Source organism: Festucalex cinctus, chromosome 2, assembly GCF_051991245.1.
Source record: "Festucalex cinctus isolate MCC-2025b chromosome 2, RoL_Fcin_1.0, whole genome shotgun sequence".
In the NCBI taxonomy this organism is placed as follows: domain Eukaryota; kingdom Metazoa; phylum Chordata; class Actinopteri; order Syngnathiformes; family Syngnathidae; genus Festucalex; species Festucalex cinctus.
Genome location: NC_135412.1, coordinates 9,341,788 through 9,367,182, shown reverse-complemented (window position 1 = coordinate 9,367,182; position 25,395 = coordinate 9,341,788). Strand labels below are relative to the sequence as shown.

The following is a 25,395-nucleotide window of genomic DNA, read 5'->3' as shown; positions in this document are numbered from 1 at the left end:
AAAATTTTCAATACTCGCGTGATATTACATTTAATAATTATATCTAAACCGAATCTACCAAATGACAGAATAGACTCCCTACATTTTGCCCCGTCCCGTTCTTTTATAATTGACAGTAGAAAAATGTAGGTTTGCCAAAATACAGCCATTTCTCCCATGGACTCTGAAACTGTTTATTTCGTATAAAATGGGTCAATGATGTCATCTACCGGTGGTTGGGCATCAGTAGTTGCTTCCAAGTTTGATATTTACAGTGGAGCATAATCAGATTCGCCCCCATTTAGCACCGCTCTAAAAAATCCAATTGACAAGTATACTTGTCAAAGGCAGTGAATTTAAGGTTGGTGGTTGAGGCCACCACTTCAAAAGTGTTTCAGAAACCTGAGGAGTGGAAGCTTATTGTGTGTGAAGGAGATGCACTGCTGAAACTGGTGTGTTGATTAAACAAAACTAAGAGCTTGCAAACCTTTTTTCCATCTCTTCTTTGATCACTGACTCAGAGGCCATGGCCATCCAAGGCTAGTAAGAGGCTAAAAATCTTACGCCATTTGCGCTCAAGCTGTCTACATGATTGTTTAAGTGTTTTAGTTACATCAGTTCACCACGGAGTAAGCTTTTTCAGACGAGTTTTAATTCGTAATGGCGCTACAGTATCCAGGGCATTTAACAAAACGGCATTAAAGTTATAAGTGAGATTATGTATTGATCTATAAAATGGAAATTACGTAGTTGCCTGAGGTAGCAACACAGAGAGCGCAAAAATAGTTGAACTAATATTACGGCTGCTGTATCTTTGGTTTTGGTTGCGACGTTGGCAATGAGCTAAAACGTTAACTTTAATAAAGTAATGGTCGGACACAGCCGTAGTATACGGCAACACCATTACATTGGAAGTTATTAAACCCCAAGTACCAGATCTAAGGTATTACCATTTTTATGGGTCGCTACATTTATGTTTGAAACCAAAATTATCAATTATGCTAAAAAAAAAAAATGCCACAGTAAGCGGCTCGGAAGGGGAATTCATATGAATATTAAAGTTACCCATAATTAGTATGTTATCAGCGCGAGTTACCAAGTCAGCCATAAATTCAGAAAATTCATGGAGAAAGCCAGAGTAAGGTCCAGGGGGATGATAAATAACCGCAAGATAGAGCGGTAGTAAGGTTGTAGATCGCATAACAAGAAATTCAAATGTATTAAAGGAATTACCGGAGTGAGAATTAAGATTAAGTACCGATTCGGGAATAAAGGCGACACTGCTACCCTTCTTACAAGGACGCGCAACATGAGAACTCACAAAGTTTGGAGGACAGGTCTCATTTAGCGTGACAAACTCATTTGGTTTTAACCAGGTCTCACAAAGACCAATCAGGTTATGGTTATTGTCTCTAGTTAAGTCATTAACTAGCAAAGCTTTAGAAGAAAGTGATCTAATGTTTATAAAGCCAAACTTTAAAAGTGTAGGATGATCCGAGCTATTTAACATTACATTATCAACTTTTCCCAATTCATTTTCAATGGGACTGGCATAGAACTTTTTCTAAGTCCCAGTTTCTACACCCACTTCCATACATACAACTTCTCATCATTACCATCTCTCTGACACTGCTCAGTGGCACATTTGGTAAAGTGCAGTGTTGAATAACAAGGGGGGTCCCGGGTTCGAATCCCACCTCTGACTGTACATTGCAAATATATCATGGCAATTATGCTCAGGTATATAAATGTATACCAACTCACTATCATATCAGGAAATGTATTATAATTTCACTGAACTGAATAAACACATATCCCCATTCAAAATGTATACCTTTCAGCATCAAATGACACTTGTCAATAATATAAAGACGCCATTAGCCGTGATTTTCAGCAAGTCAAGTTGGCTCATGTAGTAAGTACTTGAGCAGCCGCATTGCAGAGACATTCAAGTGTGTCGGTTAAAGCCTAGCTTGGGACATGCCCCCCCCCCCAAACTTAAAATTCAAAAGTGGTCATTGTTCAATTATTTTACATCAATTTGATTAAATGTCATTTGGCATTAAGTTATTTCTATTTTAATCCATACTTTCAGCTTTCAGTTCACAATGGGAACTCCTACAAATCTTTGGCCATTAGTTTTCAGACTGGATTCTTATTTGAATTGACTGCGACGTGAACAAGTTGCTTAGCTCACTGGTAAAACATCCGCCAGGCCTGCGAATGGCATTTGGAAATGTGAACTCATCTTTCCCTTGTGTGTAAATTAATTTAAATAAGTTGGAAATTTCATTTATGGTGTACTTTATTTATGGTGATTAATAATTTACTGGACCAAATATCTGAAAAATACATCTTATTACAAATATGAATCAAAGATCTCTCACCATAGAGTGAGAATATTTCACATTATACCCAACACTATATACCTGAAGGTCCTCATTTCAAGTTAACCATCAGCTATGGTTGCAAATTTTGCATTTTCTTTTTTAAAATCTCCAAATCGTGATTAAATAAATGAATCCCTGATTTACTCATTACTTTACACAGACGGTGATGTCAATCAACATATTACTTTCAAATGCAAGTAACTAGTAATATAAAATATATTACATTTTGGGCATAACTTGCCCAACACTGGTTACATTAGAGCTTGCTGGTGCAATATGCTGCAATTTACATATGATCCGATTAGTTGACCAATGGTGACTACTTGTACTATTGGCCAACTAGCAAAATAATTGTTTGTAGCAGGCATAGTTGAGAATTACTATTGCATGGCCTTCTTATAGGGACTGGGTAGGTGCTCAAAAATACATGTGTTATGTTATTCATGTGACGTGCATAAAACTTGCCAGGGAATGCCAGAAAATAAAACCGGAATTAGTGTGTATGCGTGAGTGCGTGTGTGTGGTGTCAGTGGGGATTACATCCTCCTCCCTCCCAACTGACCATCCTGCCAACCACTTTTCACCCCATGTAAAACTGTCAACAACTGCCAATCTTTGGAGCATATAACGGTAAAGATATTTTGGCGCAGTCACTTCTGATTTTTTTTTTTTTTTTTTTTTAAGAGACAATTACTACCTTTTCAGTATTAACAATTGCCGATAACTTTAATACTAATGTCAATAAAATAAAAATATAAAATATACAACAATGTACAGCTACCTACAACTTGAAAATGTCAGACAAGAATGGGATTTGTTTTATTGGATCCGCCCATCCTCACTGCAAACTTTTACTGATGGAGCCTACATGTAATTATTATTCTAATCCAGGATTCGGTATTATCTCACACAGAACAATCTCAACACAATGAACCATAAGTCTCATTACAGGACAAGCAGGCAGCAACAAAGCAAGCAACAGAACAGCAAGACACTGGAAGCTGGGAAAACTTGGTCAGCAAGTCGAAACTGACCTTTAATAGTCTGATTAAGCAGGCAGCTGTCAATCAAAGAAAAAGCGAGAAGGTGAACGGCACTTACTTGGATCAGCAGACACTCGCTCTTTCTTTCATTCCTCTGAACAGCAGACAAGAAGAAGTGGACGAATTAGCACGAGGCAGAGCAAACCGCTACAGACAGATGGGTAGAGTGGGGGGACGGGGCACTCGTGGCTGTGGGCGTGTAGGCTGTAATCCCACTATTGTCACCGACACATTGTTTGTGAGGGAGAGGCTGAGAGACACTGAGAATGATGGAGAGAGAGAGAGAAGGCGTGAGGAGAGGGGGAGGGGTATCATTGTACAATTGAGGGGGCATTTTTTTCCCCGTGGGCGTGGTTAATGTCTTTAATAATTCATCAGCACCTAGAGGTGTGATGTTAGCGACAGAACAAGAAAGAAAGACAGAAGAGAGGTAATTTATCAATTACTTTTTTAGGTATTTTAATGTGAATCACACCCACCAGCAGCTAACGATAGTTGATTAAGAACACGGGCTGCTGAGTATGTAAAAAATATTAATCACCTTTAGTTTGTGTAATGGGGTGGTTTATTTTCACCATTACCTGTGAAGTGATTCTAATGGTCTGCCCCTTGACCCGCCCCTTAGTTAGGAGACTTATTTTAAGCCACCTGTTTCCCATACGATGTCAAGCTCTGCTGCTCTTTGTCCCGTCAACCTGTCTGTGCTTGTGTCCAAATTCACAAGGCTGGGTCCTCCGAAGGCCGAATTTGCTGCATGATGTCACTTCCGGCACGACTCGACAGCACGCACGGACTTCCATATGAATGGAATGTCAATGTTGCTTGTCGGTAGTGCATTGACTGACACTCCATTCATGTGTCTGTGCGTGTTGACGAGTCGCGCCGGGAGACAAATTCGGCCTTCGGAGGCCCCAGCCTTGTGAATTTGGAAACAGGCAATGTGTGCGCTAGCTGTTAGCTGACAGTCAGGTAATGAAAAGCTCTCCTTTTTCTTTCCATCCTGTTTTAGAAGTAAAATGCTAACAGACAATCTTTTGGCGTGCCAGATCTGGTTTGAAGGGGTTCATGTTACCGTAAAGGGTGATAAGTTGGTCCCTTGATAACTCCTCTTGACATAGGAGCCTTATGTAATGTTTATTTCTTTTATTTATCTTTTTCGGCTAACTGTTAAGTTTTGGCAGCTTAACGATGCATTCGGATGAATGGATGACAGAAAGATGAGGTTTCTTTAGCCAAGTATGGCGTCTTTATTGCGGAGATGAACAAAACACTTCTGCATTCAACAGCCTTTAGGCTCAACACGTAAGTAAAAGCCCATTGTGCTTGTCTTTCACTCCTCACTGTCTTCCATCTGGTTTAGAATCTCTGCCGGCAGCCGAAAGACTGATTTCATCTCTGTTTGAGCTATTAGAGCATCCGTCGGCCGCGCACAAGTTCACCATAGCATTGGTAGCTGATTTATCAACTGTTTGACCTATTTTCTAGCTCACAATGCTTGTTTTCTCATTCACTCGCATTGACGCCCTGACCACCACCACCGCTAAGGGCGCACTTCAACGTGACGTCACACTGGAAGGGTCTATAGACGTCACCACACTTAATATTCATGAGTCTAGCAAGGAGAGTCAAACTCAGCTACTCATGGTAGACGAATGTGAACAGTTTCCTAACGATATCTATTGCGCTAAATCTACTAATTAGTAAGACACTGTGGGCCAGCTCAGCATTTTTTTTTTCTAGTAAGGGATCTTCTATTACTGCACGGAAAGGGGCGAGTCAACAATACTCAATAGGACACATTTCCTCTGTATATCGCCCAACCAACTTTTTTCAGCTCTTTCCAGTCCCACTTACTGGCGTTCTTTGACTAAAATCCAGCTTAATCTGTTTGCGTGCCAAGGTGGGTGGGTTTGGGGGTTGTAGCGGGGCAGAAGGAACTGAAGAACTGCTGACTTTTTTCTTAACTGTCGGCTTTGTTTCGAGTTGTATCGCGCTGTGCTGTGATGTGTTTCCTCAAATTGGATGTGTAGTTTTTAGCCAGCGCAAAGTTTGCAACGCGCTGAGAGGGTTTTGTAGTCTTTACAGGACAAAATGCGAAGTAATGGCTGTATTTCCAAGGAGCAAATGCACCCATTTGTGGAGGTCCTCCTGCTTCTTCCATCGTTTACGTCGTGACGAGGTAGGTGTTTTGGCCATACTCCTAGCGCTCGCCACTCACACGTTGGTACACGTGACCCGGGGTTGCTTCTTCATTTTCACCTCGAAATTATCTTCGAAATGGACAACAAAATTCTCCATTCTACATACATTACGAGGTAATAAACAAATAGTAACGTACACTCAGCCACTTAGGAAAGTAAATGTAATCAGATTACTAGTTTGGAAAAATGAATGGTAGATTGCTTGTTATTGAAAGAAAATAATCAGATTAAAATAACGCGTTACTTAGTAATGCGTTCGTGACAACACTGGTAGTGTACACAGAAGGAAGTGTGAGTGAGAGATCTTGCCGCACATGAGTTTTCTTTTCAAGCTTTTATTTTGAAAAATCATCTTAAAAGCTGTCTTGCATCATTAGTGCAAAATAAAAGTAGCCATTGGGCAGCTGATTTGATTCTTCTTTTCAACAAAAATATTCAAATTGCGTCACTGAAAGACAATCTTTCCACACGTCTTGCCGAATCTTGTGACGAGCCTGCAGGGAGAGACAACCGGAAATTCATCAACATAATTAACTGATTGCAACTAATGTGATCAAAGATGGAGTTAACTAAATTCTTCAGAAAATAATGGCATAAGTCAAAGCGCAGTAATGTGCACTGCCTTCTTGGATTAGAAACCGGGTCAAAAATTGATATACCCATCGTCCTTTACATGCCGTCTCTCAGGAGAGAGCAGCATGCTGGTCGGGCGGCGCTTCACCATGCCCCTCCCCCAGCAGGAAGTAGAGCTCAGACAGACGCTGCTGCATCTTGGGGATCCCCAACAGCTGATTCTCCAGACGCCGCTTCTCTTCCTACAACAATGATGGTAAAAACAAAGTCGCAAAAGATAAACATCCACACCAAACAATAACTACTTCCTGCTTATGACTGTCTCTGAGAGGCAGCAGTGTTGCACACTGACCTGCAGAGACAGACGAGTGGTTGCATCCAGACGCTCAAAGCGCCAACCGCCTTCTCCGTCGAACTGCAGGATGTGAGAGTGGTACTTCCTGTTGGAGGGAGAGGAAAAGTGTTAGGGCGTGGCCTCAGACGGCTGCCTCGAGCTCTGCTCCCCCGCTGGCTGCAATCTACACAGATTCACATTGTGTGCGCTTGTGTTCTGACCAGAGGGAGGGTCTATGGGTGATTGAGAGCAGGGATATCCCAGCCTCCTTTGCAGCCTGGAAGATGCTTCCCTCCACATCGACACTCACTGCGCTGGTGCACTCATCCAGCAGAGCATAGCTTGGCCTATGTGACAGGGTTGAAAGTCATGTGACTTCATCCACAGTAATGTGTGTGTGTGTGTGTGTGTGTTTAGGGGCTCACTTGTGGTAGAACATGCGAGCCATTCCCATACGCTGCTTCTCTCCTCCTGACAGGACGTCCTTCCAGTCACTGACTGACTCCCAGCCTGACACAAACACATGCAACAAGTCACTGGCTAGACGCACCCACAAGACACATACTTTAAGGCTGGACAATTAAAGTGTACCAATTGAGACGAATATCCGGACAACACGAGTACCCGGTATGGATAATTCATTTTTTTCCAGATACAAACATAATGTGCATATAATTCCATATTATTCGTATCTGACACTCCAGTGAAAAGTTGTACACAGCCCCCGCTCTGCCCATTTCCCCCTCCCCTACAACAAGACGCAAGGTTTTTGTCTCTCCTTAATTTCCTTCCGCTCACTCATGTTTCATTTCATGTTTCCCACTGAGCCATAGACGTCTATTCGACACCTTTCTAGGATTTTAAGCCAATTGTCATTGCACTTTGGCATTTCAAATGTGAAGGATACCGCACGATGCACGTCACCACACTTAATTAATATTCATGAGTCTCGCGAGGAGGGTTAAACTCGGCGGGCGAGATGTCTACTGCGCTAAATCTACTGATTCTGTCCGAGAATGATATCCCTGGTGCCAAAATCACGATTTATGGAGGTCTGTTTTTAACAAAATAACGATTTATGGAGGTCCATTTGTAACAGAATCACGATTTATGGAGGTCCCCCCAGGGAGGCTCCAGACACCCGGGACAGCATTTCTGGAGGTCCATTTTTAACATAACGATTTATTGAGGTCTATTTTTAACAGAATAACCATTTCTGGAGGTCCATTTTTAACAGACCCCAAGACCCTCTCAGGCAACTCCCATCGCTCTACAACCTTCCTAAACCGAGAAAATAACTTTTTACATTTTTACATGGAGCAACATTGCCTCCTAGAGGTGATAAAATGTATCTACAATGTTGGAATACTGCATTTTCCACCCTGACTTTTTAAAACTTGGAACGTTAAATATTCGGTTCCAAACTCAATACAAACGAATAACTAATTTGAACTGGGCCGTCCAGTTTCCAACTTATTTAGACCCAAAACGTTCACAAATCTGAACACAAAAAAATAAAAAATAATTCTTGGAACCCTATTGAAAATGAATGGAGATTCCCTACCCCCATTCCTTACCCTAAACACAACCATAACCCAATTCAAACCTAAACTAAAACCAAGCCTTGACCCTCAAAAAGAGGTCTGAACTTGTGGGGACCACCAAAAAGTCCCCACAATTTTTGGTCCCCACAATGGTAGTTAAACCTGGAAAAACGGGCGCGCATGGGCCCCACAATGTAGCAAAGACAAAGGCAAATATGCACGCACATACCTCCCTCCCGCTCTAAGATGTAGAGAAGGTGCACGGTGCAAAGGATCTCCTCCAGACATGAGTCCGTCATTCCTTTATGGGCCATCTGTTCCACAGAATCTGGATAGATCACCTGATCCCTCAATGTCCCCTCGGACATGTAGGGCCTGCACAGCATACCCAGTGATAATATTGTTATTATTATTATTAATAATAATAATAATAAGAAGAATAGTAATGCATCCTGAATACTCTTTAGCAATAGCAACAACAACAGCAACTTCAGTAGAAGGTGAGTAGAACCTCAGTGTAATTGGTAATTGAAACCATTTTTAGAAAAAGTCACACAAATCAGTCATACATAAATACTCCAGACCTCAGATTTTTTTTTTGTTAAAACATGAGACTGTACTGCACAAAACATATACAAAATAAATGAAAAGACTCTTTTTCAAATATGCGATGAGGCTTGTCGAATTAAACGTTCCTGCTTCTTTTTCACCACGGAAGTCAGTTCACTGACTAAACCCAGAAAACAGGTGAGCCATGATTGGCCGTTACCTACTTCCTCAGCATAGATGATGTCATCATCAGTCGACAGCAAGTACAAAAATTACTTAATTTGCACCCTTTGCCGTAGCAGGTCACGTATATATTAAAACTGTATTACTATTTACCTGTCTGCATTAAAAAAAAAAAAAAAAAAAAAAAACAAGACTCCACTGTAGTATTAGCAGTAGGCCTAATACACACAGGAAATGCTAGTATGCATACCTCTGCGGTATGTAGAACATGTGTTGTGGTTCTGGTCGCCAAAGAACACCTCCGTAAACTGGCCACAGGCCACTGAGGATCCTGAAGAAAGAACTTTTGCCACACCCATTTGGTCCTGTGATCAACACATCCATGCCCTCCTCCACCTGCCAGCCCACAGTCAGCACATCAACACAATTACGCTCTCATTTCCATCACATAATAATGCAGGGTGTTCCAAAATGGTTGACCCCATTCTAAATGCCAATATCTCGGAAACTACTTGATGGATCTTAATGAAACTAAATACACTATATGTTGAAGGTCACAAGTTTTATTGGTTAAATTTACAAAGAAAAGTACAAGTATTTGTTGGTTCTATGACAGATTCTCATAAATGTTCAACATGAGCGCAGCCTGTGACTCTGCACACGTCGAGTTGGTATTCGAGCTCGTGCCAAAAACGGACCTTTTTTTTTTAAACATTTTTGGTGCCAAGTCCTAATTTGTTTTGTAGTTGGTGCCTTCTTTGCAAAATTTGTGAAGAAGGCACGCTGCACTGTCTTCGGTAAGACTGAGTCCGAGCATACTCAAACACGCAAGATGCTTTTTTTTTTTTTTTTTTTTTTAAAGTGAACGGCATTCCTTAACCTGAAAAGATAGAAATGCCAAATGTTACACGCAAAAACTTGAAACGAAAATTGTCAAAATTATTGGCCTACGAAATGGGGTCAACCATTTTGGAACACCCTTACAGTGTTCCCTCACTTTTCACAGGTGATGCGTTCCAATTCCACAATACCCCCACAAACAGTAGGTGATTTCCGTAAAGTAGATTGACTTCTTTTTTTTTTCCTTTTGTTGTGGTGGAGATTTACACCTAAAGCCAATACAAACCCCACACCCAGTTCAGCAGTTAGCTTGGAGCATTTTTCCGAACGCACCAACTATGAAGGGAAATGTCTTCATCAACATCTTTATAATTATGCATCTTAAATGTATTCTGGGGATGGGAAGTACTAAAGTTCGGTTTCATCCCGCCAGCCCATTTTCTTTTCAGATGTAACGAATATATGTTGTGATGTAAGCTGTTGTGTTGAAACTACAATATGTCCGAAAGGAAAAATTAATGAATAAAAACAAACAAAACAAACTGTGTTTTTGGGAGAGACGTTCAAGCTCAAGCTGCTGATTTAGATCCTTGACCTTGCCCCTTAATTAGTGCACCGTAGTGCAGCTCTTTTGGCACTTCGCCAAAGTCATGAAAATACAGTACATATAATAATGTTTTGCAACAACACTGAACTATATTTACAATTTAAAATGTACTTGTGGATGGATTTGTAATGTTTGTAGTTAAAAAAAAATTGTGTGTTCCCATTCACTTGAATGAGAGCTCCACCGGCAGAGGTCTCCATTCTGAAATAGCTTTGCAAGCCAGTTGTGAATCACAATATTTCATCCATGCGGGGCCATATTAAATTGTAAATATGCTTCAATGTTGGCACGACTTACATACCAAGAAAATGCCAAAATAGTGATATAAAACAGCAATAGGAGGAGATATGGTCAGCAACAGCCAAAAAAATAATACTTAAAAAAAAAAATCCCCAAAAAATCATGAAGCTCCGCGATAGTTAATCCGCAATAGACTAACCACGGAGGAGCGAGGGAACACTGCAATATTAATATACAGTACAATAAAATATAGTACCACGAGCAAACCAATAAATCTGTGCTTTGTCTTTAACACTCTGCTAGATATGAGAATGGATCAATCACAGAGCTCAGCCAAACTTGACAATGTTTCTTTTTGTTCTCCTTCTCAATTGATTCATGCTTGGAGCTGTGTTAAATATGAAGGGCTGCAGTCTCATAGAAGACGCAACTTACAATGTTACACTGACACCCAGTGGTCGACATCTCATACTACAATTCTCAAGTGATTTGTGTGCCTGTGTGTGCGCGTGACCTGGATATTGAGGCTGGACACGACCACATCGCCCGTTGGCGTGATGATAGGTAGGTTCTCGCATCGAATACCTTTCTCCACACTGACCACCTGACCTGCAACAGAATGAGATGACAAAAAATAAATAAAGCTCAGGTCACCAGTTTCTCTTTTAGCCTTCCAATTTTCAAGTCATGTTAAGTCAATTAATATCACAATTAATTTCTCCAGGAATCTGATTGGAAATGAAAACGGATGTCAAATTTTATTGCATTGTACATCACAAGGACAACATTAATTTTATAGGTTCAACTTGTCAAAGGAACATAAAATGACAGTGATACCTAACGGGGAGGACAGGAAGGGGAGGACTGAATTATCGTAGCCCTCGGTCAAACGTGGATTGTTTCTCTTTCCACTGTAGGTGGCACGACAGACCCATTTTGCTGTCACCGTTTATGGCAACTTTAAAATATGACATTTTTCACCAGGCCCAACAAGTGTACAAAGTTTGGTGAGTTTTTTAACATGGTAAGGTCCCCAAAAATGTGATTCATTTCAAATTTCTACAGATAAGATAGGGAATGCAAAAAAATGGCAAGATTTCGCACTGAATGTTTTGACTGTAATGAATCATTCTTGCTTTAAAAGCGTTATTGCTAATTTGGTATGTGTGGCTAACTGTGTGGCCTTGCCTCGCATCTCCAGATGACCACAGACCCTTTGGCCGTGCTGCACTACTCCTCCCCCTGTTGGCACCCCTTGTTCTCTGTCTGAGGCGCGCCGGTAGATTCCCTCCTTGACGTCCTCAAAGACATTTAACATCTCAGAGACGCGAGCAGTGTAGCCAGCCAGCTCTGTAACCTAGATGTAGCGACCTCGCCATTAGCATACGTAATGCAGGTGTGGCTCGAAAGACAAACGTGAGAGCACCTCCTTGTAAGAGCTCATGATCCTTTCCACGGCGTCGGCCCCAGCGTTGAGCAGGTTTCTGGCCGTGGTGAAGGCTTGCGTCCTCTCACTCACAAGCTCCTCCTCCTTCATCACCATGGCCGCTTGCTTCACCTCATCAGAGTCTGACAGCATCTCAGGGTCAGAGGTGACGCATTTTAAGAAGCAGCCAAGGCACGTTCGCTGATGTGCTTACCATGTTCGGAGTAACCGGTGGCGGTGATGATGGGCACAGCGACCATGACCAGGCCTGAAGCGCTCCACACATACTTCATGAGGAACTGCTCCAGCATGATGTACCACAGACGCTTGACCAGGATCTGGTGGATCTGACGAGACAATGACTTGTAGCTCCTCTGTAGCTGCTTCTTCTCCACCTACAAATCAAACGCACTCCACATGAATGATGATGATGATGCGTCTGTCCAGAATGGGGCAATCATTACCTGGTGTCCTCCATAGAAGGCGATCTCTTCAGAGTTGGCGATGATGCGCGAGTGCATGTGCCTCAGGTCGCCTTTGCGCCGCGCTTCTTCAGCCACCAGCTTCCCGAAGCTCGGCGAACACGAGCGCAGCACTTTGGCTGTAAGTGCCACCACCAGGCCAGCGATGACTGACGGCCATGTGGTGTTGGCTCCTAAATGGGAGAAAACCACAGCGCCCATCACGACTTCTGCAAGACAATGGCGTCCATGGTGGCAATTGGCCACCTTTGGCGTGGGCGGTGCGCAGTAACGTGTAGCCGGTGACGGCCACGTCCAGGATAGGCTTGGTCAGGTTGGAGTAGAGATGGGCCACTGAGGCAGAGAACATGACGATGTCCTCCGTCAGAGACTGATCCGGGTTGGAAAGTCGGGCGTCCATGTTACTGACTCGGTAGTATGTCTGGCAAACGACACACACCAGACTGTGTCACATCTTCCTGCCTCATCCTAACCTGTGACCAGCAGCGTGTTACCTGGTTGCTGAAGTAGAGTTGGTATGCATGGTCGACCAGCCGACTCCGGAAGCGAAGGGACAGTTGACCTTCTAGGAATCTAATGGCGCTGTTGATGAAGGTTGCAGGAACAGCCACAAGGAGCCACTTAAGAAGCTGCAGTAAGAAGGCACGTGGGTCCTTCTTCACGATGCACTTGACAATCATGCCTGCACATATGGCAAGGGGTGGGGCCAAACTAAATCAAAAAATGTCTTTTATGACAGTAAGAAACTTTGTTTCCTATACAGACAGGACGTTGCTTAACTCACACACTCACCATCAAGAGTGGCAACGTATATGGACAAGAAGGTTCTGGACATGAGTGTGAGCGAGTGCAGGACAAGCACGGCCACCTCAGGACAGAGTAATCGTGGAAACAACAACTTCAACAGCCCAGCAAGTCGCACAATGAACTCTCTGTTCACTGATGGAGACCTACACACATGCACAAATGCACGCACACCCCCACACACACATCCTTGAACATATATCTTTGTGAGGACACCCATTGACAATGCATTTCATTAGACCCTTACCCTAACCTAACCTTAACCATCACAACTGATCGCCTAACCCTTACCCTAACCCAGGGGTGTCAAACTCATATTAGCTCAGGGGCCACATGGAGAAAAATATATTCGCAAGTTTTTTTTTTTTTTTTTTTTTTCTTTATTATTTGTTTGAACATATAAACAGATAAACAGCAGAAATAAAACAGAAAACAACAACAATCAAAAGAGAAGAAAATCCCAATAAAATAATCATTCAATCAATCATAACTTACATGTTCAAAAGGGAGTAGGAAGAAGTTAAAAACTTATCTAGTCCTACCCCTTTTACTCAATATATTTAAACTTATTTCATTATTAATACAATTTTAATTTACTAATTATAAAAAAAAAAAAAATAATAATAATAATAATAATAAATGATATATATAATCCAAGTTATATATATATATATATATATACATATATACATACATACACACACATATATATATATATATATATACATATACACATATACATACATACATATACACACATATACACAAGTGCACTTAACATATTCACATTTACCAAAAACATATATACATAAATTTACTAAACATATACCATAATACCTATCTAGATCATTTACACATACTCACATGTACATTTTTCATATTCTGGTCTGACATAGATAATTTTTTTGAACTTTACTTTTAAACATTTTTTTAAACTCCAGCATTGAGTCACAATTTTTCAGAGCAATTTCCAAATGATTCCACAGATCAACACCTTTTACAGATACACACCTTTGCTTAATATTTGTTCTTGTTTTGGGTTTTTTGTACACACTTGTACCCCTTATATCATAAGGACTGTGTCTAATTTCAAATAACTTCTGAGTACTGTGGCAGAGTAAATTGTTATAAACTTTATACATTATTTGTGCTATTTTAAAATCCACCAAGTCATAAAATTTCATTGCATTTAATTTAATAAATAGTGGATGTGTTGGTTCTGTATATTTTGATCCATTAATAATTCTTATAGCTTTCTTTTGCAATTTGAAAACGGTGTTAGTATTTGTTTTATATGCCATTCCCCATAATTCCACACAATAGGTCAAATATGGTAATAATAGTGAACTATATAATATATATAATGATTTCATGTTTAAAACATCCTTACTTTTATAGAGTATCCCTATGATTTTTGACATTTTCCTTTTAACAGTTTCTATGTGTGGCTTCCAACATAATTTATCATCGATAATAACTCCAAGGAATTTATTTTCATTCACCCTTTCTATTTCAATTGAATTCACCATAATTTTAACTTGATGAGTGATTTGTCTAGTGCCAAAAACTATGAACTTGGTTTTATTTAAATTCAATGATAATTTATTTACATCAAACCATTTTTTTAATATATTCAATTCATACTCCACAGTAGTCAGAAGCTGCTTCAGGTTTTCTCCTGAACAATAGAAAGTTGTATCATCAGCAAATAAGACACTTTTCAATATTTTTGAGACATAGCAAATATCATTTATGTACAGTATAAATAATTTAGGGCCAAGCACAGACCCTTGGGGAACTCCATGAGTGATCTTCATGTGTTCTGATTGTACATTATTAAACTGCACATACTGATATCTATTTTCCAAATAACTTTTCATCCACTTATAAGCTAAACCTCTTATTCCATATTTATTTAATTTATTCATTAATATAGAATGATCTATAGTATCAAAAGCTTTTTTTAAATCCATAAAAATCCCAACAGTAAATTTTTTATTATCTATTTCGGTAGATATTGCTTCTACAAGCTCCATGACTGCCATTGAGGTGGTCCGTTTTTCTCTAAACCCATATTGGGTTTCACTTAAGAGCTTATGTTTCTCAATAAAATTATCCAATCTATATGAAAATAATTTTTCTAGAATTTTTGAGAACTGTGGCAACAATGATATTGGTCTGTAGTTATTAAACGTGTGTCTTTCTCCACTTTTATGAACAGGAATGACTTTGGCTATCTTCATTTTTGATGGAAATATACCAGTTTTAAATGATAAATTACAAATATATGTAAAAGGTTGTACAATATATTTCATAATACTTTTAACTAATGTCATATCAATGTTAAGACAGTCAGTAGACTTTTTATTTTTTAATGTTTTCACAACATTTAATACTTCTATATCATTAACATCATTAAGAAACATTGTGGATGAATTATTTACAATGTTCTTATCTATTTCACGTTTGTTTCTTGGCTCTGGGATTTTGTTTGCCAAGTTACTGCCCACGTTAACTAGATATTCATTAAAATTATTAGCTATGTCAGAAATTTCATCAATTACCATATCGTTATCTTTTATAAAATATTGTGGAAAATTTGTTTTTTTAGAACTTTTTTTAATTACATGATTTAGTGTTTTCCATATTTCTTGTGTATTGCTTTTATTCTGTTCTAATAATTCATGGTAATAATCTTTCTTTCTTATTCGAATAATATTTGCTAATTTATTTTTATAGATCTTGTACTTTGTTTCAGCTTCCACAGTTCTCAATTTAATAAATCTTTTATATAAATTATTTTTCTTTTTGCATGCATTCTGTATTCCCTTCGTCATCCATGTCTTATTTGGACCTTTATACTTTCTTGTAATTTTAATTGATGGACAATGTTTATTATATAAAGAAATAATGGTTGACTGAAATTCACTATATGCAATATCAGGATCGTTATTTGAATAAACCTCAGACCAGTTGTGTTTCTCTAAATCCAACTTAAAGGCAGCCATGGAGCGTGTTGTTCTTACTCTAGTTTCAAGTGTGTAAGTAGTCGGCTTCATTTTTTTATCAAAATAATCATAAAAAATTGCAAAGATCGGGAGGTGATCACTTATATCGTCAAGTGGGCCGGATCGGTAAAATTGTATATAATTTTTAAAACATTGCCATCAATTAGACGCAGATTTTCGCTAATGTGGGCTAGCCCTAAATTGCAGGGCTCATCTGTACAAATATTGTCCCAAAAAAATAAGAATGCAAATGAACGCGGCAACACTTTGCCCGTATGAGTTCCAACTTCCAGGCGTGTTATATCTCCCGATTTTGCATAAACCTGTATATTGTTCACTGAATGCATTGTGTGCCGGGTGCCGTTAATGAAGTTATACGGACGTTAATCCTTATCCAATGTGTAGTTGAATGTGTGTCTTATTCAGCACGTTTGTGTTTGATTCATGTTTTTATTTTTTAAACAAACTAACTTTAAATTGTGTTTAAAATAACGACATTCAGAGCAATTCCATGTACAAGTTGCATTGCTCAACTGAGACTTACTTGTGTAGTTATTAATTTATAAGCTTTGATTGTGGCCGGCTGATTAATTGGACTGACATTACTGTTTTTTTGTTTGTTTTTTAACTTTACAAAACTATCTCGCGGGCCGGATTAAACCCCATTGCGGGCCTGATCCGGCCCCCGGGCCTTATGTTTGACACCCCTGCCCTAACCCCAACCTAGGGGTGGGCGATATGGTAAAAATGTCATATCTTTACAAATAAATTCACAATCTCGATTTTAGCACGATTTTTTTTTTTTTTTGCCAGGGATTTTAGCTCTCAGCGCCATCAACAAACAGCCAAAACAAGAGAGTCGCCAGACACACCGGCGCACGCCATCTTGTCGAGGCACCATTAGACAGCTTGGCATGATACAATATTAAGTTTAGAATTAATAACAGTAATACCGTGCACCCTGGTGAAATGAGGAGATGGTAAAACAGTGTCAAAATATGAATACAGTGGTCCCTCACTACTTCGCAGTTCACTTAGTGTGGCTTCACACTATTGCAGATTTGTATTTGGGTTCATTTATGCTGCTATTTTTTCCCCCTTTTTTTGTAATATTTGAATAAATAAAAACACCTACTTCTTTCATTCAACACAATCTATTACATTTTTTAAACAAAATATATATTTGGTAAATTAAGAAAGGTGTACCATGATTAGTTTAAAAAATGTTGACCTTCTTCTTCTAGTTTTCTGAACAAATTTGTTAAAGAACATTTTGCACAAATAAGTAGACCTCAATAAAAAAAAGACTGACAACTTGTTAATTCCAGGCCTAGGCTGGAGACCACTCGTGTAAATGTCTCACAAGCACACACATAACGTTAGGTTAATGGAACGTGTAATACACACCTGTTGTCGCAACCCTTTAGTTTGTCCACGTTTGCGGCGGTGAAGTCATTAGCCACGCCCACGGGAGGTTTAGCCCCACCCTGGAGAACAAACATACCCAAGTGAACTATTTTGTGAGCGTGTGCGTGCGTATGCGTGCACACACATACGTGCTTGCGTCTCTCCTGGGTCCGCCTCCGGACATACAGCAACAGCTTCTTGATGGAGTAGGTTGCGAGTAGAGCCATTGCCAGGCGCCGGAATCGCAAACTCCACCTTAGTTGAGCAAGCAGCTTTTGATAGGTCAGCTGCATGTTGTCAGAGAGCCACCTTCCACCAATGAGAAGACGTGATACGTTCACTCTCAATTTACATTCTGGACTTTTCTTAACGTGTGGTGGTGATTTTGTCCTAAACCCCCACACCCCCAGCCTGGATTTTGCCATTTTGTGTTTTGTAAACAGTGGGACGTTTCTGTGGAAAGACAGTGTTTACACCCCAGTGTTTACAATCCCACATACACGTAAGCTTCTGTGAGTGAGTGGGAATAAAAATTCCGTGCGTGCTTTCAAATTGCCGCGGGAGTCACGTCACGCAGCTGACACGTTCGCCCGGCCCGTTTGCGACACGCCACCCCCCGCTCTGCGATTGGCTGTTTACAAAACACACACAAAATGACAAAATACAGGCTGGGGGGGTGGGGGTTTAGGACAAAATCACCACCAAAGATTAACATAAACCCAGATGTGTAGACTGAGAGAAAGTTAAAGGTATTTAAAAAGTGCATTTTCCTGAGTGAAACCGGCATACTGGGCCTTTAAGTGGTACTTGGTTGTAAAAATGCTGCGTGATGTCATTGAGAATACAACTTTGAGGTTAATGTTTACACTTATGTAACAGACGTGTTATTGCTATGATTATTACTATGGAGTATGCAAGCGACAACTCAATCAGCAGACGACGTGATCGAGTCACGTGACGTGTGTTTACATCAAAAGTTCACTTACTGGAAAAACTCCTATCTTCTTGTTTCCTTCCTGTTTCCTTGCATCCTATCACACAGCAACACAGAGAAAATCATTTTTTTAATGGTCTTTAAAAAACACAAACTGAATGCGTGTTGTTGGATGAGCACCATTAGCTCGAGCTGAGAGCGCAGCTTCCGGTTCCCATAAACCAGCGAGTTCCAACCACCGCTGTCCGAGTACGAACTTTAAATGTTTTCTCACAATAGTTCCATCAGTGGCACCGATGTGCTGGTTCCGAGGCAACAGGCTCGACTTGATTCAGCAAATGTCTGACGGATGTGCTAAAGCTAACAGGAGAGCAACTTTGGAATGATCCGAGCATGCAAGAGAGCCCAGATTCCGGTTTCGTCCACTTCATCTGATCCTTTGGACCAGCACACACGCACAAACCCATCTATACATGTGAATCACACCGCATTACCAACCTTCCTGAAGCCGGTCGATCAACTATAACGTCAACTACTACACCACAAACTTCAGTTTACCTAGAAGGAGGGGCCTAGTTCCAACATATCACACAACATGCGCATGCTCCACTAGCGAGGGAAAGTAGGCTTGACGTTCGATGTTTTGATATTCACTCCTACCGTCTATATTAGGGAGCGTCTACAAATTTCATTCTACAGGGTGACGTGTAATTAAATCGCCAATAAAGATTATATATATATATATATATATATATATATATATATATATATATATATATATATATATATATATATATATATATATATATATTATTTTGATTGCTGTAGGAACTGGCAGTTATAAGGAACTACCTACTACAGCGCTCATATTATGGGCAATTTAAAGGACAAAATGGCCATAAATGTCCAAAAATATTCACCAAAAATCAATAAAAGCACATTTTCTCATTCTGGTTGCTGTAGTAGCTTGCAATAGTGTGCGAGTACCTACTACAGCTTGAACTTTTATCATACCTCTCATTTTGGACACGCTGAGGACATTTAAGGGACAAAAATCTCAAAAAATATTCACCAAAAATCAATAAAAACACATGTTCTCATTCTGATTGCTGTTGGAGCTTGCAACGGTATGCAACTAACTACTACAGCTTGATTTTTTTCATACCTCTCATTTTGGACACCCTGGGGAAATTTAAGGGACAAAAATCACCATAAATGTCCAGAAATATTCACAATAAATCAACAAAAACATATTTTCTCATTCTGGTTGCTGTAGTAGCTTGCAATAGTGTGCAACTAACTATTACAGCTTGAATTTTTATCATACCTCTCATTATGGACACCCTGGGGAAATTTAAGGGACAAAAATCACCATAAATGTCCAGAAATATTCACAATAAATCAACAAAAACATATTTTCTCATTCTGGTTGCTGTAGTAGCTTGCAATAGTGTGCAACTAACTATTACAGCTTGAATTTTTTATCATACCTCTCATTATGGACACGCTGGGGACATTTAAGGGACAAAAATTACCATAAATGTCCAAACGTTTTCACCATAATTAAACAAAAACACATTTTCTCATTCTGATTGCTGTAGTAGCTTGCAATAGTGTGCAACTAACTACTAAAAATCCTTAACAATCTAATATCGTCATATCGCCCACCTCTAGATCATGGCGTGAATTACTGGAATATATTGAAGTTGGAATGAAGTGAATTGGATGAAGAATGTGGAAGTAAGTGGAAAATGTAAAATGTGGGAATAATCGGGTCCGAAATTGAAAATTGTGGGTAATTTGTGAATTTTGGAAGTGAAAAGCTGGAATAGCTCATGCTATCCATCAATGATTTGGCCTCCATGGCATGAGTCAACCTGTCTGAAGAAAGGGCCCGTATCCTGGCAACCAACTCTGTCCTTGGTGCTTTGACACGTTTCTGTAAGGACGAGGTCTTTCTCTCTACATCATTGCTCACTGTGAGAGCTTTGGAGATTTGTGAGGCCTGCATGCATATGAAAAACACAAGCCACGCAGTTCCGTTGATGAAAGGTGGACATATTCAAGCCTGATGGAAATCTTTCACACTGTATTTATTTTATTTTATTTTTTATAGGTAAGACATTTGGTGTCTGTGAATTGGGCACAAATGTGAACATCGATGTTCACTCACAGACCACAATGCATTGCGAGTATGAAAAAAAACATGATGCAAGCGTAAGAATCAAAGCGAGGCATTAATATCAAAATAAATAATGCTCTTTAGTTGAGAATATGTACAACACAGGAACTAACGTACAGTTTTAAAACATTTTCATTCACAATAAATAGTTGGAGATTTATGTGCCACTGTGTCGTAACAGTTACGAAGAAAGTGGTAAGCTGGCTGTCCACTATATAGTGCGGGGCTATTTAGTGAATGAGGGGTTATGGGACATGGGTGGACATTCGAACACAGCCCCTTTGAAAACAAAGGTAAATAGAACTTGTTGCAACATGGCTCTGGTTGATCTCTTATACTCTGTTACCACCTGCTGACCGATTATTGTAATAACTACCATTGCTTTAAGCGACCTCTTCAGGTCAGATGCCGCATCAAAGCCTTCTGTATACTCTAGCATAAAAAAATCCTTGGCACCATGGTAATATTTAAAATAGAACGTTTTAATACGTTTTTGAGAGCAAATGAGTTAAGCAGCCGGATCAGATTGAGAATTAAAAGAAGGTGGAGATGGAGACCCTCCTCAATGCTGCCAAGGTGAACAGCTTAGAGCAATCAATAGAGAATTTATAAAATAGCCAAATGCGCAAATAGAAATAGCCAAAAAAAATTGACAATTCTCCAATTCTTTCCCAAAGTCAAAGACAAGACCCAGAGCAGATCAGACTGAAACAGCAGCCCAAAGACGTTTTTCCTATACGGTATGTCGCCCTAGCCATGTAACATTCTTTCTGAGGCGTGACGATGAATTTGTCTCTTCTTGCTTGTAATCCAGATGCAACAGCAAGAGCTGGCGCAGATCAGGCAGCAGGAAGCCAACATGGCAGCGCTGGCAGCAATCGGCTCCAGGAAAAAGCGGAAAATTGACTGGCCTTTCAAGGGTTCCAGCGCAGAGGTAGGCAGTGTTTAACAAATTGTCACAGGCTTGATGTGTGACATAAAAACGGACTCGTCCATGCTTTGTTTCAGGGCGCAGGGTCGTGTTCCAGTCAACCCGAAGGCTCCAGCGGCTTTGGCTCCAGACAGCTAACGTGCCAGCGCATTACCAGAGTGAACCTGCCTGAACAACGAAAGAGTGACGGCCACTGGCGCCCGCTCTATGAAAGCTAGCTAAAAGTCGCGCTTTTAACAAAATGACTAACCTCACACATATCAGCTTTGTGAAGAAGAGTTGGATGACTTTCTCCTCTCGTCTTTGATCCCTCACTGCCATGATGAGACATCTGTCAGCAGGAAGAGAATTTATCTGGAACACCGAAGAGACAGCACATTTAAAAAGCCTCCTCCGGCTCAGGCCTTTTGTATTTTTCAGAGATGGAGCAAATATCAGTGCAGTGCCCTGATTTCAGCTTTCCCTTCAGCTCTCACACTCTCTCACACTTCATCCACATGGCACCAAAAAAAAAAAAAAAAAGGGTCTGCAGAACCGAGCACTTCTGATGCCAAAGGCCCTAAGAGCGGCAAAGCTCCATTTTTCTGCAACACTGCTAATTTTGTGAAAGTAGAAAGTTAAAGCTTTTATCTACCATCATAATTGGAGCCTATTTTAGATTAAAAAAAAAAAATAAAAAATAAAAAAAAGCCCCCCCCTCAATCCCACCCTTCTCTCTCCCAGAGACGTATTTGTCGTGCTGTTGTCTGCTGAGCTGCTATCTAATCCAGTCCATCCCAGCAGGATTTCTCATACAAATGTTATCTTTTGTGTCCAAGCCAAAAGATTCCCAGAACAACAATAAGGCAGAAATTTAAAAATGATGTTGTTGTTGTTGCCAATTATAGGGGATACTCGGAACATCCTTCTCATAAATGTCAATCAAAGTGCTGAGAAAAGTGCAGTGTGGAGGGGAAGCTGGTTAGTAATCGCAAATTTTTTTTAGTTTACACTTAGTCTGTTTATTAAATGTAGCAAAAAAAAAGATTGCAGTAAGATGGAAACCACACACACTTAATATTACGGATTGGTGGTTAACTTTTCTTGATATAATTTATTTGGAATTATTGATGGCACAAATCAATAATGCAAAATATTATTTTGGACTGAGGCAGCTGAGCAAATACAAGTCAAACTTGGTAGAGGATTTAATTTGATCTGTTAGCCATGACTATAATAACTTACTTTTATAGTATGTACTGTTTTTTTTTTTTGTCTTCTTGTTTTAATGTATACATTTTTGTTATAACCTACAATATATGACGTTGTTGTTGTTTCTTTTCATTCTTTATTTTCTTTCTATTTTTTTTCCTTGTTTTTCTTCCAAGGGGTGGGTTTGGATTGGGTCAGATGTTTATATGTTAAGTTGTTGTAATGTCTGTTTAATGTTAACTATTCTTTGTTTTCATTGTATATCTCACTGTTAGTATTGTTCACAAAAAAAATAAAATACAAATAAAATATTTGGTAAAAAAAATAAAAAAAATAAAAACAGAAGCTTCATGCGACCACCTGCGATATTCTCATTTAGTCCACTAGACGGTGCTCTTGGTTTAAAGATGCAGTGGAAATTTCATCGATTCCCATTGCACTAGCCTTTATTTTTAAACCCAGAGCACCATATAGAAGAGTAAATAAAACATATCACAAATTATTAATGAAGTTCCATTTTCCCATCACTATTAAATAATGACAGTTAAATTGATATTCATTCAGGTACGTTAACTACACGTGCGGTGGAGTTATCGGCCTCATTATGGGGGGGTTTGGGGTGGGGTGGGGGGGGGGGGGGGGTGATGGACATGAATGCAAATAGCGAACATCTGCAACAAACCAACGCTCAATATAATTGCCATGAAAAAACAACAACAACTAATAATAGTAATAATAAATTCCACTCAAAATGCAAATAATTGGATCAGGACGAAATACCAAAACATTTGTGATAAGCTGAATTTGCAAATTTCATTGTGAATATGTCCGGGGTGCATAGTTTACTGTACACAATCATGTACCGGTACTTTATGTACAACATAGGTGTCAAACTGCAGTCCTCGAGGGCCGCAGTCCCTGCAGGTTTTGGAGGTTTCCCCCTTTCAACACAGCTGATTCATACTTAAGCTCATCAGCAAGCTCTGCAGGAGCCTGATAATTAACCTGATCATTGAAACAAGTGAGTTGGAGTTGAGAAACCTCGAAAACATGCAGGACTCTGGCCCTCGAGGACCAGATCTTGACACATGATGTACAAGGTCAGTTAGGGTCCCGATAGCTGAAGTTCATGAACTGAGGTGGGCTCAATTTTCCATTTTCACTGAGCTGTTTGAGAACAAGTAGCACCTCATTTCCTTTCGTTTTTTCCATTCATTATGGCCCTGTGTCATCAGTCCAGGGGGTAGTCTGGCTTTTGCCCTGTCTTCCATGTCTCCCTCCACCAACACAGCTGATTTGATAAGCAGGATTGTTATCAGAGCTTGCTGATGAGCTTATGAGTCAGCTGTGTTGGAGGAGGGAGACACAGGAATACAGGCGGGACAGCGGATCTCGAGGAGGGGCTCCCTACCCCTGATTTAGACCAATAGAAAAAAATAAAACAAAATCTGAGACTAATACCGCCACAGGAGGGCACTGTTGCACCATCTTTAACATATGAGTAAGTACAGGGTCTGTCTGACCTGGCACACCATATATTGTATATGGTGTGCTTCTCGGGTCGAATCCCTGAAGCGTGTGCCGAGTAATGCAGATGAGTGGTTCATGAACGGCGTGTCAATGCGTGTGTTGATGATGTACGTGGTGACGTTTGAAGCCCCACGAAGCAGGTGTACCACGTGACTGATTCAGGAAATGATTCGCTCGGTTGGAGTGTAGTTCGAAATAAAAGCGGCAAAGAAACGCTATGGATTCCCCTTCACTTTTTGTGTTTTCGGGTCCCTTATTGCGCTACTTTTTTTGCTTTTGGCATTCGATTTGACGAGCCTCTTTTTGCGATGGAACCAGCAAGAAAGAGATTTTCCCTTGTTTAGGAGCACTTTGAGCAGATCTCACTTCAGAAGGTAATGCACTGCAATTACGGTACTATTTTAACAGATTCCAATAATAAAATAAAATAAAATGTGACAACACATAAAATTCACATTTTTCTGTTCACAGTTGAAAGTCCCCTTCAGTACTGGGAATCACAGAAATATACGCGTCCAATTCTATACAAACTTGCTATCTCATATCGATGCACCCCTGCTTCATCAGTACCATGTGAAAGAGTTTTTTTTCCAAAGCAGGTGAAATTCTCTGCAAAAAAAAGAAACCGCCTGAGTCCAAAAACTTCGGAAAAAATAGTTTTTAAATAAAAATGAATAAGCACTTTATTTTACCTCCTTATTTCACATTTTCACTTGTTGCATAAGCACAAACATAGACAAAGTAACAGAACAATTCATGTTAAAACACTCTTCAAATATATATTCTTTTGTATTTAGAGCATGATTTACACCCCACCATTTTATTGCATGCACCAAGCATGTTATACATTTTTCTGTCCACATGATGGCGTAGTCGAGGAAATGAATCATCTTGAAGCCCCTACGTGTGTGTGAAGCATTTCACTGCAGGGCTTCACTGCTTTACGGGGCTTCATTTTGCCATCGCTACCATATACAGTAATTCTTATTCTTCATCATCTTTAACATTAAAAACTAG

At 39.8% G+C, this 25,395-nt stretch overlaps 3 protein-coding genes across 5 annotated transcripts in view; 1 reads left to right on the top strand and 2 right to left on the bottom strand.

The window, feature by feature from the left end:
• Positions 1-4,091, bottom strand: part of plxnb3 (plexin B3) — a 39,598-nt gene extending 35,507 nt beyond the window's left edge. The window contains exons 1-2 of the mRNA XM_077512696.1: positions 3,994-4,091; positions 3,471-3,672 (exon numbers count right to left, since the gene is read on the bottom strand). The gene's annotated coding sequence lies outside the window, so the exon portion shown is untranslated. The remainder of the gene's footprint in view (positions 1-3,470; positions 3,673-3,993) is intronic.
• Positions 4,092-5,933: 1,842 nt separating this feature from the next.
• Positions 5,934-19,169, bottom strand: abcd1 (ATP-binding cassette, sub-family D (ALD), member 1). 2 transcript variants are annotated; one of them, XM_077512693.1, is made up of 19 exons: positions 18,725-19,169; positions 18,597-18,641; positions 17,760-17,926; positions 17,611-17,690; positions 13,184-13,341; positions 12,886-13,073; positions 12,638-12,812; positions 12,374-12,564; positions 12,124-12,304; positions 11,910-12,052; positions 11,672-11,840; positions 10,998-11,092; positions 9,047-9,192; positions 8,294-8,439; positions 6,946-7,030; positions 6,742-6,867; positions 6,539-6,626; positions 6,273-6,428; positions 5,934-6,107 (listed from the first exon to the last, which is right to left on the bottom strand). In XM_077512693.1, exons 3-18 carry the CDS (start codon positions 17,901-17,903, stop codon positions 6,297-6,299), a joined length of 2,247 nt encoding a protein of 748 aa, XP_077368819.1. In that variant the 5' UTR covers positions 17,904-17,926; positions 18,597-18,641; positions 18,725-19,169; the 3' UTR covers positions 5,934-6,107; positions 6,273-6,296. The 2 variants fall into 2 exon arrangements, with proteins under 2 accessions (XP_077368819.1, XP_077368817.1); XM_077512691.1 differs by having other exon boundaries at positions 5,935-6,107; positions 17,760-17,919.
• LOC144013613 (transcription initiation factor TFIID subunit 4-like) lies at positions 18,317-22,153 on the top strand. Of its 2 annotated transcripts, none has more exons than XM_077512695.1 (4): positions 18,317-18,359; positions 20,219-20,284; positions 21,541-21,660; positions 21,735-22,153. In XM_077512695.1, exons 2-4 carry the CDS (start codon positions 20,270-20,272, stop codon positions 21,873-21,875), a joined length of 276 nt encoding a protein of 91 aa, XP_077368821.1. In that variant the 5' UTR covers positions 18,317-18,359; positions 20,219-20,269; the 3' UTR covers positions 21,876-22,153. The 2 variants fall into 2 exon arrangements, with proteins under 2 accessions (XP_077368821.1, XP_077368820.1); XM_077512694.1 differs by lacking the exons at positions 18,317-18,359; positions 20,219-20,284 and adding exons at positions 20,894-21,019; positions 21,404-21,466.
• The last annotated feature ends 3,242 nt before the right edge of the window (positions 22,154-25,395 follow it).

Excerpts from the sequence above, each read along its gene's own strand:
- LOC144013613 (XM_077512694.1), top strand. The coding sequence starts at position 20,981 with ATGGGTGGACATTCGAACACAGCCCCTTTGAAAACAAAG. Across the intron at positions 21,467-21,540 it reads AAAGACGTTTTTCCTATACG|ATGCAACAGCAAGAGCTGGC; the intron begins GTATGTCGCCCT and ends CTTGTAATCCAG. Across the intron at positions 21,661-21,734 it reads TCAAGGGTTCCAGCGCAGAG|GGCGCAGGGTCGTGTTCCAG; the intron begins GTAGGCAGTGTT and ends GCTTTGTTTCAG.
- abcd1 (XM_077512693.1), bottom strand. The coding sequence starts at position 17,903 with ATGCAGCTGACCTATCAAAAGCTGCTTGCTCAACTAAGGTGGAGTTTG. Across the intron at positions 11,093-11,671 it reads TGGTCATCTGGAGATGCGAG|GTCAGGTGGTCAGTGTGGAG; the intron begins GCAAGGCCACAC and ends ATTCTGTTGCAG. Across the intron at positions 9,193-10,997 it reads TGTCCAGCCTCAATATCCAG|GTGGAGGAGGGCATGGATGT; the intron begins GTCACGCGCACA and ends GTGGGCTGGCAG.